This window comes from Pleurodeles waltl, chromosome 4_2 (genome assembly GCF_031143425.1).
Source record: "Pleurodeles waltl isolate 20211129_DDA chromosome 4_2, aPleWal1.hap1.20221129, whole genome shotgun sequence".
Classification (NCBI taxonomy): Eukaryota; Metazoa; Chordata; class Amphibia; order Caudata; family Salamandridae; genus Pleurodeles; species Pleurodeles waltl.
In genome coordinates, this window is record NC_090443.1 from 656,363,902 (window position 1) to 656,382,701 (window position 18,800).

An 18,800-nucleotide genomic window follows, 5' to 3' on the forward strand; every position below is an offset into this window, starting at 1 on the left:
CTTCCTGCATGCAGGAGTAATGTTGGTTTCTGCAGGAGGTGGGGAGCCAGCTAGGAGTATGGGGGCCTTGATGCTGCCCGCGGTCCCTGACAATAATAGAAAAAAGAGAAAACACCTAAGTGTGTTTTCTCTGCTGTTCCACCTCAAAAAGTTATCTGACAAAAAAGGCTTGAGGAACAATCACATTGACAAAGTTACAGACAAACAAGGTTAAAGGATATATTACAGCTGTAGTGTAGGAAATACACTATACATTTTCCCAGTGAGGTAGCACTTACTAATTAGCAGTAGGAAGCACTCCAGTTGGGTAGACATTCTGCAAAAAACAGTGTCCTCTTCTTTGATGAATACGCTGGGCAGGATTCATTGTGGCATGATGCTCATTTCACAGAAATCAAACTTCAAGGGGAAGTAGTCATAGATATTAAAAAAGCAGGTGCCCAAGTTCAAGCTCCACTGCTGTAAAGTACTAATCATCCTAATTTCTTGCAGATTGTCAAGGCAAAGCAAATGTTTTTTTCTCTTCATTTCCTTCTTGAAATGTTATCTGTAAACCTTGGTAGAGGTGTGAACATCCTTGCTTTCCTCAAGTGCAATAACTCATGCAATGACTGTGATGACTTGGTTCTATCTTGTCATCTGCTGTTGAGACCAGAGATTGTGTTTTCCCTTTTAAAAACTACAAGTATGAAAAATGGCCTAGAATCGCCAACCTTATGGACCCACCCTATATACATCAGTGATATGCAGCATCGTCCCACCTTTTTCCCAGGACAAAGGACAGGGGAGTGCAGGGCCGTCCGACTACCCCTGTTGTGCACAGCCAAAGGCTGTGCGCGGCGGTAGTTGGATTAATGTAAAGTAATTAAAATTACTTTATGTTAGAAAACATACAAAATCACAAAAAAAAAACAAAGGTTATAGTTAGGAAATAGATTTTTTTTTTTAAACATAGAAATTTGCTTATAAAAAACAAAGTTTACAGGTACATTATATTTAGGTTCTGAATTTACTCGCACAAAACCATAGAAATTCAGCAGTTAAAGTTATGGTTATATCAAGTAACTACAACTAGCACCCTTAGGTAACTATAACTCACAAAGGTTACAGGCCATTCAAGAATTCCAAAGGCAGAAAACAATGTTATCAGTATGCTTTACCATAAACTAATATATACACATACTTGTCCTTAAATTTTACAAACGATGTCCTTTTTGGATTGATTGACCTCCCTATTGCTCTGTTCCATGAATGAAGTTCAGGAATGCATTTCAAAGTGCCTCCACAGCACACAAAGATATACAGGTATGGTGTGCTTGAAGGGGCCCAAGCAAAAAAGTGCAGCTCCTTAAAAAAGAATACAAACATTCTTGAAGTGATGTCATGCCTATTCTGCCAAACGGTAAAGTGCATTGCGAACTTATTCTCAAACATTACTGATCGTTTGCGCCATGGATAGACTTTCTAAGTGCATTTCACAGCGTCCGAAAGTGCCTAGATGCATTTTGCAACATTAGACATTACTATTTTTCATCTAACCCTTTCTGTACAACTCTTATTACATTTCCATTACCATTAGCCAATGCATATCTCCAGATAATCAATTGTGAACTCTTCCATTTTTTATCTGCAGTGATCCCCTGAACTTCCCCCACCTCTTGAGACCAACCCTGTGCACCAACTGAGGGGGAAGCTGCCCGCATAGCCTCCCTCTTACCCAAAGCAGCCTAGATGCCATGGCACTGCACCCCTTTACACTTGATAAGGATCACATTTTATTCATACATTAGTGGCATAAAAGTTAGCATACAGTGACTTACAAACCTTCATTTTAAAAGCCTAATAGAGAAATTAACACAAAATGTAAAATGTGCATGTTTGAATTATGGTGCACAATGTGGCCTACATTCATATTTGACATCGCGTTTTGGAATGAAAGATGTTGTGCATACGTATTTGAGTAAGCTACTGACATGAACTAATATTGAAAGTTTTATCTTTACAAAAACAGTAAAGAAGTATATTAAGACTATTAAATAAACATGAATTAATTGTACTTATATTGAGTTAAATGAATGTATTAGCGTGAGTTACGTGTGCAGAATAATAAATGCATGTTTAAACTGTTTCTAATATGTTGTGAATAATGTTTGCAATTAAATATTTTGCTTTGTGTATTTGATTCAAATTGTAAGGTTTTATATGTGTTAATTGTATTAATGTGTCTCTAGGCTTTCTTAGTTAGACTAGGCCTGAACATTCATTTTAAGGCATAGGGAAAAAGTACTTGTTTATTCTGTTTTCCTCTGACCTGAATTACATCCTAGATTGCTGAGCTTTTGTTGAAATTCCTATTATATTACAAACTTTGAACATGTTTTGATGTTAACAAAGTAACAGTATTTGTTCTAGCTGTCGAACATGAAAGGAAGCCTTATTACTTTCACATGAGAATTGGCCAACTCATCCTGTGTACTGTGAGAAAGGATCCCGAAGTTACAACAAACAATAAAGGCCTGATTTAATGAAAGTGGTGCTGTACCCAGTGCAGCGCCACTTTTCTTGCACCCCCTCTAAGGCCACCTTGGCGTAGTTAAGGGAACTAGCATCAACATTTTTTAAAGCTAGTTCGGAGCTTTGCAGGATTAGAGTAAAAAATGTTATGCTAATCTTTCAAAGCCTGTAGAAGCCCATTGTAATCAATGTTGTGCATCCTTTCAATGCCTGCTCTGAGCAGGCTTTAAAAGTGTAGAAGAAAATGACGCAAAGAAATCTCTTAGTGACATTTTTCTCCCCCTTAACGGGGGAACACCACCCTTTGTGAATGCTCACAAAATAATTTTTTCAGAGCAGGCAGTGGTCCTATGGACCACTGCCTACTCTGAAAAAAAAAGAAACAAAAAGGTTTCGGTATTTTTTCTATTTGCAGCTCGTTTTCCTTTAAAGAAAACAGGCTGCAAAGAGAAAAAAAAAAAAACTGCTTTCTTGAAAAGCAGTCACGGACATGGTGGTCTGCTGTCTCCAGCAGGCCACCTTCCCCGTGAGTGCCTAGACTCGCTATGGGGTCACAAACTGCAACCCACCTCATAAATATTTATGAGGTGGGTCTTTGCGACCCCATAGCGAATCACAGAAGGTGTCTGAGACACCTCTCTGCATCGCAAATTGCGAGTTGCAATTTGCGAGTCGCTATGACTCGCAAATTGCAAGTCGCAATTTGTGACTTACCTACATCTGGCCCAAAATTCTGATGAGAACCAATAATAAGAAGATACAGGAAAGAATATTAACCACTTCAGACACATCAATCAAGCATTCTGAAAAGTTTGTAAAGGAAATAAGGGGTAATGAGAAGAATGATGTGCATATTGTTTTAAAGGATTGGGATAAAAGATGGGGATAAGTCAAAGAAATCTCATAAGCAAAAAAATAAGATCATGCAGAAACCTGAGATAAAGACCAATTGGCAAAGGCTTGAGGGTAAAAAAAAGTATAGCTTTGTGCTATAGGTGCAGTACTAATGGACATTTGGGCAACTCTAACATGTGTGATTTGTTCCAGGTGCAAATACAGAGGGCATTTTGGTAGAGTATGCAGGTCAATGCCCAGGAGAGTGAATTTTGTAGAAACGTATGATAATTATGATCAGTTTATATGACAATTGTGACCAAGACATCAACACTGTATTGAATATTGGTTGGCGGAAAAGTTAATCTAAATTCCTTTCATGTGATATTGCAGTGGACTGTGTTGTTATACATGTGCTTGGGGATTTGTGTGCTTGGTACACTTTCATAGCTCATGATATAGTTAAAGTGAGATGACCTAATAAGATGTTATTGCTACCAAATGTGGCACCTGGTGGGTACAGAGGCCATAAAACTGATTTAGTTGGGGAATTTTTGTGTTAATTTCTGGGCGCCGCATTTATGGAAAAAATGTAATGGCTCAGAGTAGGCAATCTTTGTTGAATTTGCCACACCACTGAAAATTCTTCTGGTGCTGGTACTGGTTGTGTTTCAGGTTTTGAGCTGGAGTGAAAGCAACAACTTCCTATGTAGTGACAAGTTGGGGGAATACTAGAGGTTTAAGCATTGCCTCAGATTGCATGACAGTGTTATCCCGTCACGTCATATGGTGAGGAACAAACCATTATCTTACAGAGGCAAACCTAAAGACATGTTGTGTGATTTGTGTGAACATCATCGAGCCTGTGGAGTCATCACCTTGGGTGTCTCCGGTTGTGATCTCTGTTAATACTTCTGGGGAATTGAGGCTCTGTGTTGATTCGCACAGCCTTATTAATACCATTTGGGTGGATGTTCATCCCCTCCCTAATCTACATTATATGGTGGCCACCTTATTGAGGCACAGGTGTTCTCATGTCTTGACCCATAAACTGCATACCATTATGTACATTTAGATGAGGAATCTAAAAACCTTACTGCTTTTATCACTCTAGAAGGATTGTTCAGTTTTTGTCAACTGCTGTTTGGCCTGGCCAGCACAGTTTCTGTTTTTCAAAAGCTAATGAAAGAAATGCTTGGAGGTCTAACGGGAGCAGTTGCTTCCCAAAATGACATACTAGTGCTTGGTAAAGGAACGTAAGCAGTGTTTTGGCAGCCCTATCATCATTATTTCTTAATCTACTCTCAGACAAATGTAAATTTAAGAAATGTGAGGTGGAGTATCTGGGGCATTGCATCTGTGGAGAGGGCATTAAACCCAAATGTAATCATGTGGAAAACATCACGAATGCTCCTGTTCCCACCTGCATAGAGCAATTAGTAGCTTTCCTTGGGTTAACTGAATTCTACTCTAACTTTATCCCTATCTGTGCTTCCAAAGTGGACCCCTCAAGATGTTTCTTAAATGATGCAAAGTTTGATTGGACTGATAGCATGACTGTGGCATTTAATGTTTTCAATCAATCAATCAATCAATCAAAAAAATGTGTAGAGCGCGCTACTCACCCGTGAGGGTCTCGAGGCGCTGGGGGGAGGGAGGAAAACAGGGAGGAGCGGGAGCAGGGAGGGTCACTGATCGAACAGCCATGTCTTGAGGTTCTTTCTGAAGACCAGTAGGTCTTTGGTTTTGCAAAGGTTGGTGGGGAGGGAGTTCCAGGTTTTGGGGGTGAGGTAGGAGAAAGACCTGCCTCCTGTGGTTGTGCGCTGGATGCGGGGGACTGTGGCTAGGGTGAGGTCGGCTGATCGGAGGTTGCATGTGGAAGTTTTGAAAGGTTTAATTGTGAATGCGCCATGTCTTAAAAATTTCGTGATTGGGAAGCAATGAGTTGTGATGGTTGATGGTGGTAACCGTGATCTGGGTAGTGTGTGATGTTGAAGGATCATTTCAAAGAGTGGATTATGGTGTATGCATCAAGACCTTTGTGATATGCTGGAAAAAAAAATCCATGATTGAGAGGGAGTTGTTGGCTTCCATTGGGGGGGCGGGGGGGTGCAGAACATTTTAGGAATTTTTATGGGGGACTAAATTCATCATCAATACAGACCACAAGCAGTTGGTGCATATGAGGCCTCTAGATTGCAAAGTTTTCAGTATCAGTTAGAGGAAGTGCTGGGGAAGGTTAACGTGCATTCAGATTGCATTTCCAGTTTATCTGTTCCAGGAGGTAATCTCAATGAGCCAGATATCAGTGACTGTGAAGTACCATTTACATTACTGGACATCAATTTAGTAGGTTTATTACAATATATTGTCCGGGAAGCTAAGATGGTGAACTGTACAAGGTGATACAGTTTATCAGGAGCGATTGGTCAGATGAAAGGAAGATCCCAGGAGAGTAAATTAGTTATTTCAAAATATAGGAAGAATTGGTTGTGGAGAATGGTATCATAGTGTGAGGAGACAAATTCATACCTCCTTTTTAACTGGAGAAAAATCATTGTGGATATGGCTCATGAATGTCACTTGGGTATATCAAACGCAAGAAGGCGAGTCACTGTAAATTTCTGGTGGCCAGGGACAGATACTTTTGTAGAACACCAGGACCAGGTAAGGATGTGTTAAGTGTGTGCTTCTAGTGACAAGTCATCTAAAGCATTGTCTACTGATCTGCAGCCATTTTAGTTCCTTGAGGCACCATGGAAGAAAATGGGTCTTGCTGTTATTAACCTGCTTGCAGTGTTACTAAGACAGGAGGCGTTTGGTATTGTTTTAGTTGATTACTTCACAAAATGGCTGGAGATAAAAATGCTAAAGGAAGACACTTCAGAAAATGTTGTGGAGTTTTTTTAATTAAATTTTTTGTAGAGATGGCATTCCAAAGAAACTTGTAACAGGCAATGGGCCTCAGCTTGTCAGTAAATATATGGAGAGGTATTTGGAGAAGTGTGGGGTGACGCATAAGAGAATTGCGGTGTTTCATCCTGAAGTGAACAGTCAGGTTAAGAGGCTCAACACAGTGGCTCAATGAGCTATTTAGCTTCCTGTAAAGGGGGGTTCGAGCTGGAGGAATGCTTTGCAATGGCATGTAGGACTTCTCCCAATTATGTGACTTCTGTGATCTCATTTGAGTTACTGAGAGGGCGCAAACCCAGCATCAGGTTAGTGCTGTGGTGGTTGAAGGACAAAAAGAAAATGGAGGGTGAGATTGAAGAGGTAGATTTTAAACAAATTCGAAGCCGAGTGGACAAAGCTAAAATGAAACAGGATTTAAGGAAGAGGAATAGAGCTGTAAGCAGGCAGGTAGTGACGATTGGTGACTGGCATGCCTCAAGAAAGAGAGAATGGATGGTAAGGGATTTGCCAGTTGGTTGGATCCTATACAAGTTATCAAGCGCTTATGGATGCGGAGTCAGTAGATGAAGGAGTTGTCTGGAATCACAAGAGGGTATAATTGTTCAAGGATGGGGAATTATGCTCTGACAAACGTGAGCAATGTTTTTTTCGGATGTGGCTGAACAGGAAGGAGTGAGTCAAGAACACAGGAATGGCTGTGGCATCCAATGCTAGAAGAGCAGACGTCATCAAAGATGTTCCCAGAGGCCTGAGGTCACAACTTTCACCTGTGAGGCTCAAGGTTTTTGTCTTATTTTAAAATAAAAATGTAAAGGGGAGAGGTGTGTTGCATGCACGAGCGTGACATGTGCTTATGCTGCACTTGTGCGTTATTGTTTATTTTCATATACTCGTGCCTATTTCAAATGAGTCCTTCCAGGGGGTGTTGGGGTGGAAACGAGCTTTGTTGGCTCGTGGAAGGCAAGTGTACATTCAAATAGCTGGGCTGTGTTTATATTGGTGCGTGGGTGACAGTTGGTGATCAGTTATCTAACTTACATTTGCTGTACATGTTGTCCTGTGAATAAACGTCGAGCATTTGCGGACCTTTCATTGTTTGAATTTAACTTCATTTTGTATGCATCTCCACACTCATTTTACACTAAGATCCTATTATTAACGATTTTGAACCCTGAACCTCTTTTAGTTCCACTGCTTGTGACTTTAGAAAAGTTGGTCTGGTTATTCGTTGCATTATGTGTGGTTTCTGGGGATGACGGTGTCTTTATTTCTTGCATTTATATTTATTTATACCATATATGTATATAATAATTTTGTGTTTACTCCTCTGCAAGTTACTTTACTGCTATTTTCGGGTTAAGTTTTCTTTGAGCAAATAAAAGTAATGTCCATAATGGAGGGATGCTTTATAGGTTTTTTTGACCAACACACTGGGTTAGAATTGAGTATGCTTCTTTCAGAGTCACTGATAAAAGATATGCATGAAACAGAGATACGGTGAATGACTTATTGAATTGCTGTTTATTGTATTCTTTGTATTGTTCACTCGATGATAAGACATGAAACGATTTTCTGGTTTCAATGGCTCGGTAGCAATGTTGTGTAGCATATGATAAATGTCGAAGTTAAGAAAAGTATCTGTTACTCATTGTTCTTGCCTCGACTTGTTCTCAGAATTTCGGTAACAGGAAAAGAAAGCCCCTTTGAAACAGAAACATTTACAATAAAATACTCACAATTAAAATGGCATGGCATGCGCTCCGAAAACACAAACGGACGTCGTGTTTCCTCTGATCACTAATCGAATATTCTAAAAGGTGTACTTCTGGTCTCTTTTCTTTCGCAGGGTGTTACGCACGATAATGTACTAACACGAATCACTCAATTGGGAATTATAATTTCGCTGATATGCCTTTCAATGTGCATCTTCACCTTCTTCTTCTTCAGTGAAATCCAAAGCACCAGGACAACAATTCACAAGAATCTTTGCAGCAGCCTCTTTCTTGCAGAACTATTGTTTCTAACTGGAATTAATATCAGCAGCAATAAGGTTGGTTAAAATTGCAGCTATGTGTATGGTGTAATCTTTGAAATAATTAACACCGTATTCCTTTGCTTCTCCCTTGCCTTGTGACACTGTACTGTTTTTCTAAATCGCAATTTCCAAAGGTTACTTTCTCCTGTTGCACCAAGGCATTTTGAACCACGCATTGCTCACCTGTGTACTGTTAGAAGCCGCCGCCATTTGCATCAGCATACGGCTCCAACAAAACGGTGCATTTTCGTTTGTCACATCACTGTCATGAAAGTAAGAGTAAATATACCCTCGGTAGATGGACTAACTGCGCTCAACCTAGTCAGTGACTCATAGTTTCTGTGCCCTCTAAAGGTGCCGTTTGGAAGAGAACATATGGCCCACCCAATAACTCATCCTGCCATCCCACAGGAGCGTGCTGCATCCACATATGGACAGATGGGTTATTTCTCCCGCCAAATGCAGGGTAGTCACCAGCAAAAAAAATCAGTGGTTATTCAAGGACCCTAGGCCGCCTTTATGCAGTGTCGCCAAAATTGAGAAAAATCATGCCTGCTCTGAAAGCGGTGCGTACGTTTTGTGATCAGGGGAATGATCGAGAGCTATACAGGGTATTCTCAACGGGGTTTCCTCACTAGTGAACACTGGTACCATTTATACAATTAATAATAATAGCGTTCCTTGTTGATCAAATCTACTGCAGTCTTTGGTACTCACTTCTTGATGGTTTTACTCACTCCATTGTGTTTTGTGACACATAGACTAGGGTCATTATTTCATACTCCTTATAACACTGTCCTTGCAAAGGGAGGTTAGGGGAGTTTTTTTGGGAGCGATAGTAGCCAAATGCATTTCTAAATCTATTTTGATCAAAATCTAACAGGATCACTAGCCATTCAATGACAACTATGAGGAGGTTGTTGGGTATGACCCTATTGTTGTGAGGGTAATGTGGGTTGAGGGCACTTTTTTGGAAGGGTGAGCTGATATTATGTATAAACATTGCATAGGAACTAAACAATCTAATTGCGTGTTATATTGATTCAATAGCTACGGTACAATTTCTGTGCAGAAATGCTGGTAATATGGTGCATAACTTTCGTACTAGACCCCTTTCAGACAATGCAGACAGACTTGCACTGTGGTGCAAAGGTGCCTGCATTGGTGCATGGCTGTCTGCATGACTGCAGAGAGAAAGCATATCAGCTCCACACCTTAGTAGATATGACCCTATTCTGCTCTTTCTTATTCATTTAACCCAAACAGCAATGTAAATCAGAGTCTTAGATGAGTAACCTGTCACAAATTGAAGAAAAACATGACATTCGTCTTCTGTTATTCATTGACTGCGAACTATGGAGGACTTTAAGCTTGCATGATGAATAATAGTTGCAAGAGCATAGACTATCACTTTAGCAAGGCCTCTGCAGGGTGAAGTTTAAAATAAACCAACCGTAATAGCTTGGCTGCCTTCTTTTTCTTCTTTTTTTCTTCTTTTCCCATTTTTAAAATGTTCAATTGGCCCTTAAATCTTCAGCCATATTCATACCTACAATAACCTCATAGATTTGTTAAAGCCCACAAGCTGAGAATACCTTTGTTAAAACGTGTATTGGAAACTATCGTTTCACATCCAGCAAACAGTGATCATTCTATCTTACAATGTTCAATTGTGCCATTTCTAAAGTGGTTCTTGTACAGAGAAATAACACAATGTAAAATCTTTCCAGTCTGCGCATCTAAAAATTGTAAGACACAGTTTAAAGGATTTGCTTTAATATGCCACCCTCTTTCATACTACCTTGGTAGCCTATTAAAGAACTCCTCACCTTTCTCTCTCAGAATGCTCGAATAGAAATACTCACAAACGCCCCAGAGACATATAATGACAGAGAGGTTTGGGTAGCTGTTTGAAGTTTCCAGAAATCAGACTGAATTAAAGAGAAAAAAACTGTGGAGTACATTGAAAAATGATATATTGGAAAATAAATTTAGCTTAGGTTGTGTATATTTTGCATACTGTTCTTTAAATGTTTTTAAAAACACTGCTTAATCATGAAGGGCTTAAAAGCCTGATTCTCAAAACCCCTTTTAGATCTTCTACAGGTTGTCTCTAATGTTTGAGTTTATTTGATCATTCTTTTGGAATTGGGACACAGAAATCTCTTCTTTTCTGAATTCCACTTTTACATTAGCAAATGTACAAGTAAATATTAGTTCATACGAAGCTCTTGGCTTAGATTTTTCCCTTATTTAATGGGGGAAACATGTATATTTTCTCTTACACAAATCTTTTCCAATTTCCCAGTGTTTCAGTATATCCCTATCTATTCCTTACCTGGAAATTGATTTAATTATAGCTTTGTAAGTAGTGAATGTCCAACAAATTCCAACTGAAGTGGGGGAGGAGTGCATAATTTTTTAACTCAAATGCCTATTCTCTTTCCATGACTGCCACTCCTGCAAACTATTTGGGTTATTGTCATATGTGAACAAATACATTTATTAGTTGAAGCTCAGTTTTTGTGACTACTAAACCAGAGTTTGTACTAGTGAATTAAACAATTTTCATTGCTGATTGAACTTACAGGTTCTCCTGTTTTGCAAATTGAATACTTTATCTTTACAATACATCCAGAGCAACTTGGGAGCATACCAAATAGAAAGAGAATGTCTTCTAATTTTCACATGGTAATCCCACAGAACATATGCAATTTTTAATGAACTTTTTTAATATATAAAATTAAATACATTAGACTGCAAGCAGAGTCCACGCGAATGCACTGCGCAGTAATCTTTGCTGAAAGCAGCACATTTAAAGCTCTGCAATAAAAAACACCTTTAAGCATGTCAAAAGCACTGCAATAAAAACACCTGTAATAATGGAATCAAAACGAGGTCTCGCTTTTTAGAGAGTTATTGTATGACAGTTGTTATGATCATCCGTGTAACTACCTCCATGTAAATCAGGTTGGAATGTTATCTAAACTTCTAAATATGAATGCTTGAACACAGAAAGTGAGGTTGGGAAGATTCCAATTTGGGCTGTTGGTATGGATCTTTCTTCATCCACTTATCTTACCAAGTGGCAGCAGGATCCCTGGGAGGTGACAGGCACACATGAACCAACCTTTCCTGAGCCCATATCCTCAGCATTGTTGTAAAAACTTTAAAAATTTGGTTTCTTATTGATTCAAACTGCAGTGATTGGCAGATCTGACGGACGAGAGGAATTGCCTGCTGATGAGATTTACGGGTACATTTTTGTAATTTTTAATTATGTTACTATGAGCAGAACGTAGGCTTGAACCTATTACTGGTATCCTGCATCACTTGATGCATGCATAATTACTCAGTGCACGGGCACTGTGTTTTTAAGCACAAGAGGGTCAAGCACATTGCTGGTATCATGTGCATTGATAACTCTGATATTGATTTTTCTTTCCAATGCAGTAGCACACGCCGCACTGTATCATCGGCATGTTACAGCACATGACCAATGTACTAGCCATTTTTTAACATGATTTGGAGTGCTATTCTAAGATGCATGCAATGACCTGACAGGAAGAAAGATTACAATTACCAGTGATCATTAAATGTCAGCAGCGCTCATCCTAAGATATTAGATGAAACAAGAGAAATAAAACAAATAATGAATAAAACAAGTAAGCACTTTATGATTTTTGTACAACAGTACTATTTTGGTTGCGCTCACCTTTGATTATTGAGGGAAATTTCAGGTGATCTTTAAGGAACAATATTGAGAAGGAAATAATATGCTGAAGTAATATCAGAAGGTAATAGAGGCAACACTAATTGTGAACTTTTGCCAGCCTTCCCTCATATAAACCATGGCATCTGTTAAAATACCTCCACCTTCAGTTTATTTATCAGAGAAAGGGGAACCTCTACTATCCTGGAAAAGATGGAAAAATCTTTTTGACTTGTATTTAATAGCAGTTGGAGGTGAAAAGTTTTTGGCGGCAAGGAAACACACAGTACTTTAGTAGAATTTGGGCTTGGAAGGGCAGAACAAAAATAACAGGCTTGAAACAATACCTATTGAAAATGCAGAGAGTGATGCTAGAGATGCATATGAAATGTCAGAACTTAGAGAAACACTTCCAGGAGAAGATAAATATTGTTTTAGAGCGTCACAAATTTGTTATGATGCTCCAGGACAAGAACGAGAGTGTGGGGAACTACTTTGCATGTGTAAGGGCCCTGGCACGCACTTGTGATTTTGGCTTTCTAAAAAAATCCTTGATTCAAAATGATTTGGTGCATTGCACAAAAAATGTGAAAGTGCAGGAGAAGTTACTGATAAAAAATCCTGAGTTAATGGAGGCAGTTGCCACTATGAAAGGCATGGAGAGCACCAGTTCATGGGTGGGAGAAATGCATGATGTTTCACTATCCGTGCATACTAGTCAGACTATTAAGTCAACTAGTATTTGGTTGAGTCAAGTTCATTTGGTCTCTAAAACTAAACCAGAAAGTAAACAGTTGGTGAAACACAAGGATAATAAAAGTAACAGAGTGAAATGTTTCAGCTGCAGTAATCTTGGACATACTGCAAACAGTCCTCAATGTATGCTAGAAATTCTATTAGCAGGAAATGTGTCAAGAAAGGTCATAATGGGAGAGTCTGCAAAGGTGACAAGGGGTATTCCAAGGAGGGGATTCAGTATCTGAAGAGGCAAATATTGTATTAAATGTAAAGGCAGATCAAAGTGATGTAGATAATGATCATATTGTCATGCTGGAATGCTTAATCACTTTAGATGGTAAAGAGGTGATTGTGTTAGCCGATTCATGGTCACCCTATACCATGGTGGAAGATAAGATTTTGGAGAGAGTGTCTAAGGACCAGTGGATTTTCCTTCTTCCTCTGGGCATCGAGCTGGTGAACTACGGGGGCAACAGAATTGAGGTGTTAGAATATGCAGTAATGAGGATAAAATTTAATGTCAAAGAAACTACAGGAAAAGAAAATGTGGCCAATTAAGGAGTTGACTTGTTGGGCTGGCGTCACCAGAGGGATATGGGTATCACACTTAACTTTATTGCTTTGCAGCAAGTTTTGACCATGTCTGATGAACATGAAGATATTTTTCTAAAGTTTCCCACAGTGTTTAGTGTGAAATGTTGTTATCGTAAGAAATGTGAGCACCAAATGATACTGAAGGACAATGCATCACCCCGTGTCCATATGGTCAGCCAGGTCCCAAAACTTATGTGAGAGCCTCTCATAAAAGTGATATAGAGAATAATACCTGAAAGAGTCATTGAGGAAGTAGAATCCTCCAAGTGGTTGGCTCCAGTGATGTTGACTCCCAAGGATGGTGGTAAGCACATCAGGATGTGTGTTGATCTCAGAGATCGAAATACATCTAGGTTGATTGCCATCCTCTTCCAAACATTAAAGAGGCTTTGACAATGCTAGGTGAGGACTGTGTATTCAGTGTGATGGACCTATCATCAAGGACCATCATGTCTAATTGCATGATGGCTCCAAGTATCTCACTTCTTTTGTTACCCTTCTTGGTGCTTATTCTTTCACAACAATACCATTTGGTTAGGCATTGACTGTGGCATGTTTTCAAAGAGTGCTGAAAAGCTTGTTGGATGGTGTGCCTAATATATTGTTTTGCCAAGATGATATCCTGATTTATGGCAAGAGTATGGCTGAACATGACATTACATTGAATGTAGTGTTAGGGAAGCTGGCAGAGGCTGGAATTATTCTGAAAAAATTGAAATGCAAATTTGGGGTAACTTTAGTATCATACCTGGGGCCCACTATATCAACTGATGGAGTCAAACCTAAATTTAAGCTAGCCGTTCCATTTTCAAAGCACCTGCGCTAAGGGATAAAGATATTTCCTGGGGATGGTGGAGTTTTACTCCAGATTTGTTCAAAACATTTCTAGCATGGGTCAACTCATTAAGGCCCCTATTTAAACTTTTTTTAGCGCCGCAGTTGCGTCATTTTTTGCCGCAAAACAGGCGCAAACTTGCAAAATACAATTGTATTTTGTGAGTTTGCACTGTTTTTGCATCAAAAAGCGGCGCAAATGCGACGCTAAAAGACTATAAATATGGGCCTAAATCTTTACTTAAAAAAGTTTCCAAGTTTGAATGGACAGAATATTGTACTGTAGCATTTAAAGCTATTAAAGAAAGTATCAGCAAAATACTCACTTTGGGACACGTTGATATGAAGAGAGAGGCCGTTTTAACCACTGATACTAGCCTCAAAGGATTAGGGGCAGTAGTATCCCAAGTAGATGGCAATGAGGAGAGTGTGATTGTGTTCACTTCACAATCACTCAAAATCATCAAATAACTTTATTTTGATTGTGTTATGCCATCATAAAAGTACATTTAAAATACAATAACAAATAATAAAAGAAAACATTAAAAACAATAGAAAAACAAGTCATTCTATTCATGGGCTATAATTGCTTAGTAAAGTGACCAGTACCATATATATATGGTAAATCATTGAAACAGATCACCTATACCAACCTGTACGATTATCACAAGGACATTTGGGAAATGATTTAAACCAAGTTCCCTGACTAGGAAAAGCGCATAAGAAATGTATAGTGCTCAAACGGAACCTAGTCAGGTAAAATCGATATGGTATATTTCTAACAAGCACAGGATAAAGTTCCATATTGCCAGTTGGGGCCAACTCTTAATAGGTCCTTACCGAGTGTGTGTTCATTTCCTTTGAGAGCCTTTGTGTTTGTGCATTATCTAAGAAAAGTGTTTTAATCCTCTCTTTAGTGTGAGGTGTACATGTTGTACAGTTAATAAACAAATCACCAAAACCTAATTTCTCAAAAGCGTGTTTGATATACATCAGCTAGGAAATCCTTTCTATCCCATGTGTGTCAGTCTGACAAAATCATTATAGAAAGTGCAGGCTCTGGTATGGAACAAATCTTGGTCCATAAAAGGGAAGGTGCCAACTGTACTGCATCTGTCAGATAGCCTAAACCCAATTCCTGGTGGCCAATAAATGAGGCTAGCGAAGAAGGGGTGTAAAGGACATGACTTACAAATCTATTTTCAATAATCAGTAGAGTGTTAGCATTTACATATACTCACACCCCTGCTCCTTAAAGCCCCACAGGCATGCATTTATACAAGAGTAATGCTTCTTTCACCAGATTTGCACCCAACCTAGCTGTGAAATGAAAGACTGCTTCCGCAGCACTCTGGAATTGGTGCATCCTGATTTTAAATAGGTGTAACCAGTTTAAGACAACATTGAAGGGTATACCAAGATAATTAAAATTCCAAACTCTACTGATGGTAACCCCTTCAACCTCATGTGACCTAGATTTGATTGTAGTAGGACCCACGACCATCCTAAACGATTTTGCACAAAATACATTTAGGTCCAAGTTACCCAAGATCTCAGTAAAATATTCCAAAAGCTGCTGTATCCCACTTGCTGGCTATGCTATGAGTATCGTGTCAACCACATAAAGCAGGCACAGCATCTAGCACCCGCCCACCACAAGCAAATCTTTCCTATCCTTATTTTAATGTGTATCCGGCCTACTAATATATAGCAAAAAGAGAAACTGAGCTGAAATGCAGCCCTGCCTGACCCCTCTTATTGATTTGATTGGGTCTGTGCATTCTCTCTTGGTACCAAAGAGAATTCTAATGGTGGTATTTGTTTGCATTCTCTACAGTAGATCTAATAGAGCTGAATCTACCCCAATGGAGTCCACCGTGGTCCACAATTGTGCACGTTAACATACTCAATAGCGCTAAATTTAAGGCCACTCACCTGGCATTGACATACTTCCCTACCAGGAATGCCAAAATCAAGCCCTGCTTCACTGTTCCTACTCCTGAACAGAGACCAAATAGCACAAGGGAAAGGATGGTATAAGACTCTGCCAATGTCTGTAAACGTGCAAGAAGGACCGGACCTAAGATCTCAAAGGTAGTATTCAACAAGGAGATCAATCTATAACAACCCGGATCAGCCTTTTTCCCCTTTTTAAAAATAGGTTTAATAACCAACTCCTTCCAAGAGGGGAGCATATGACCACTCACTGCAGCACTGAAAACATTTAAATCAGGGGAGCCTGTAGTTCTATGTTAGTCTTAAAAAGGTCCATGGGTACTCCAACTGGGCCTGGTGCTTTTATGGCAAACACTACTTCCTTATGATCCTCATGATCAATAGAGGTGCTCAAAGCAGTCCGACAGCTTTGTTCTTCAATAGCCCCCCCCCAGGCTCATCCATGCCACTCCTCTCTGGTCCGTTTCCATGGGTGATCAGTTTTGCATAATGCGCTACCCAGGTCTCTGCTGGGACCACACATTCAAAGTTTGGTAACCTCTGGGCTAAAAACAAAGGGCAGTTGACTATTTCCCAAAAGTGGCGCTGGTCCCTCAACTTTAATGATGCTTCTATGTTATGCCAAGCTGATTTTTGAATATCAAATGTTATTGAAGCTAGGATTTCTTTATATAATTCCCTTGCTCGCTCAATCTGCACTTTACCCCTCAGAATAGACTTGAGTGCTTTTAGCAAATTACGGTGCACTGCCCTGCATGCCTTATCAAACCAGCTACGGCATTGATTACCTCCCCTGCTCTTTTTAACATGAATAACATGGATACCTTAACACAAATTGAGGCAAATCCTGACATTATTTGTTCTAGTTCAGCTTCAAGGGACAAACAGGAGGAAATTGCCTGCTCCTCACCCTGTAACAAGTAATGCAGGAGTTTCTTCCCAATTATCCTCTCCCATTTCCTTCTTACCCCAAAATTGGGTGTAAAAGTTAATTCACCTTCCACACACCAAACCTTAACTAAGTTTACATAGCTTTACGTTACAATCCCCTGCTCACAAAAGGGAAATTTGTTTCGGAGGGATGCCATATCCAGGTCTTCCATGACCTCAGTCATTCTAGTACCAAAAATATTGCAATAATGGTTTACCATCACCAAATTCCTAATCCCCCTAGTTGACAGCTGTAAGACCTGAAACCATAATGATTTATATAACTCTGTTACTTCTACAGAAGGATACTTTACAGAGACTTAAAGGTCCAGCCCCCTTCTTGTACAACCTATTACTGATGGTCCTGCTGGACTCCTAAATATGTGAAAACCATCAATGTAAAAACAATTTAGCATCCACGTTTCCTGTAAAAGGATCAAATAATATTTACTAAAATAAGCAAGCCAGTCAGGATTATACAGTTTTACCCGCACACCTGCTGTGTTCCAAGATAAAGCAGTAATGGTGCCCTCTAAAGCCTTGAATTTCCCAAAACTGGCATTTTGTCCCACCACAGGGTTGCCATTCATTTTCCTTTGCCCAAATAGCTCACACCAGTCTCCCCCTTACCAAATCTGTAAGGGACTCAAAATGTTTTTGAATGGAAATAGTGATAGCCCCTAATGATCCTTCTGCCCTATCCTATACCTGATTTGGGGGCTACTAGTCAGACCCAGAGGTGTATAGAAGAATTCTAGTGGTAAGGCCTGGATGTCCTTACTGAAAGTGTGCTTGTCCATTAGGTTTTTTAATAATGTTGCTACTACTTTTGGAGTCTTAAAACTGACCACAACACAATCTAGATCAGAACAGCACAGGTCATGCCCCACTTTATTGACCCTTGTCACTACAATAATCTCATCATACAAGTTTTTCCACCACTCCAAGTTTTTTCTTAGCTAATGAACCACTTTAGATTTCAAATCTAGACCATGTTCATACTTCCCCCAGGGTAATGATGGAACAATCCTTAAAATACCAACATATGGGGTGCATGCTGGGGGCAAATGTAGATGTTTTACCAAAATAGCACCAATTGATGGACTTTTGGCATCTCCATCAGGTGTTGTAGATGCCCCTTCTGATCCCTTATGCATGTTTATTTGTGAAGAACAATTTGTCTGACCTACATTTAATATTCTCTGGTTGGTTTTGCCCACTGTTTCTATAGGGGATGGTTGTTCTACAATGTTACCTATTGTATTTAGTGTCACTTTTCCTCCTTTGGCTGCTTGGGGGAAAACCCTCCACCTGAAAATGTTTCTTCGATCACTTTCAAACAATCACAAACATTATCACAAATGTTTCAAGTTTTGAGTCAGGATTGTTGAGCAAGTCAGTGCATACTTCTTGGAAGGCAGCCCCAGACAGAGGCTTGTACTGTATTACCTTCAACACGTTATTTCTCCTAGGCCTACAACAGACTTTTTCTGTGGTCTGCCGCTGAGCTGTAAAGGACCCCTTCCTGTTGCCAGTGAAGCTTTCCTGTAACTCACATCTCTTCCTTTTAGGTTGAGGTGAATTTACAGTCCCTGTGTCTACATCAATGACTTCCAACTGCAAGTTCATCCTGACACTGGGATTTAGTGCAATAGCAACTTTAAAAGGTAATTACGCTAATGCCCTGACAGTCTGGGAGGGGTCTACTCCCCGGGATATGCAGGTTCTTCATCATTTGTT

The 18,800-nt window shown here is 39.6% G+C and overlaps 1 protein-coding gene and 1 long non-coding RNA gene across 4 annotated transcripts in view; one reads left to right on the forward strand and one right to left on the reverse strand.

Annotated features, from left to right (window-relative positions):
* The window catches only part of ADGRL4 (adhesion G protein-coupled receptor L4), a 918,866-nt gene that overhangs the window by 763,660 nt on the left and 136,406 nt on the right, over nucleotides 1-18,800 (forward strand). For 2 of the 3 annotated variants that reach the window (XM_069232213.1, XM_069232212.1), the window contains exon 11: nucleotides 8,108-8,311. The exons of the other annotated variant lie outside the window; for it this stretch is intronic. In XM_069232213.1, the coding sequence (XP_069088314.1) occupies nucleotides 8,108-8,311 (204 nt within the window). The remainder of the gene's footprint in view (nucleotides 1-8,107; nucleotides 8,312-18,800) is intronic. 3 annotated transcript variants of the gene reach the window in all.
* LOC138293159 (uncharacterized) overlaps nucleotides 1-18,800 on the reverse strand; it is a 195,319-nt gene that overhangs the window by 1,679 nt on the left and 174,840 nt on the right. The window lies entirely within an intron of this gene.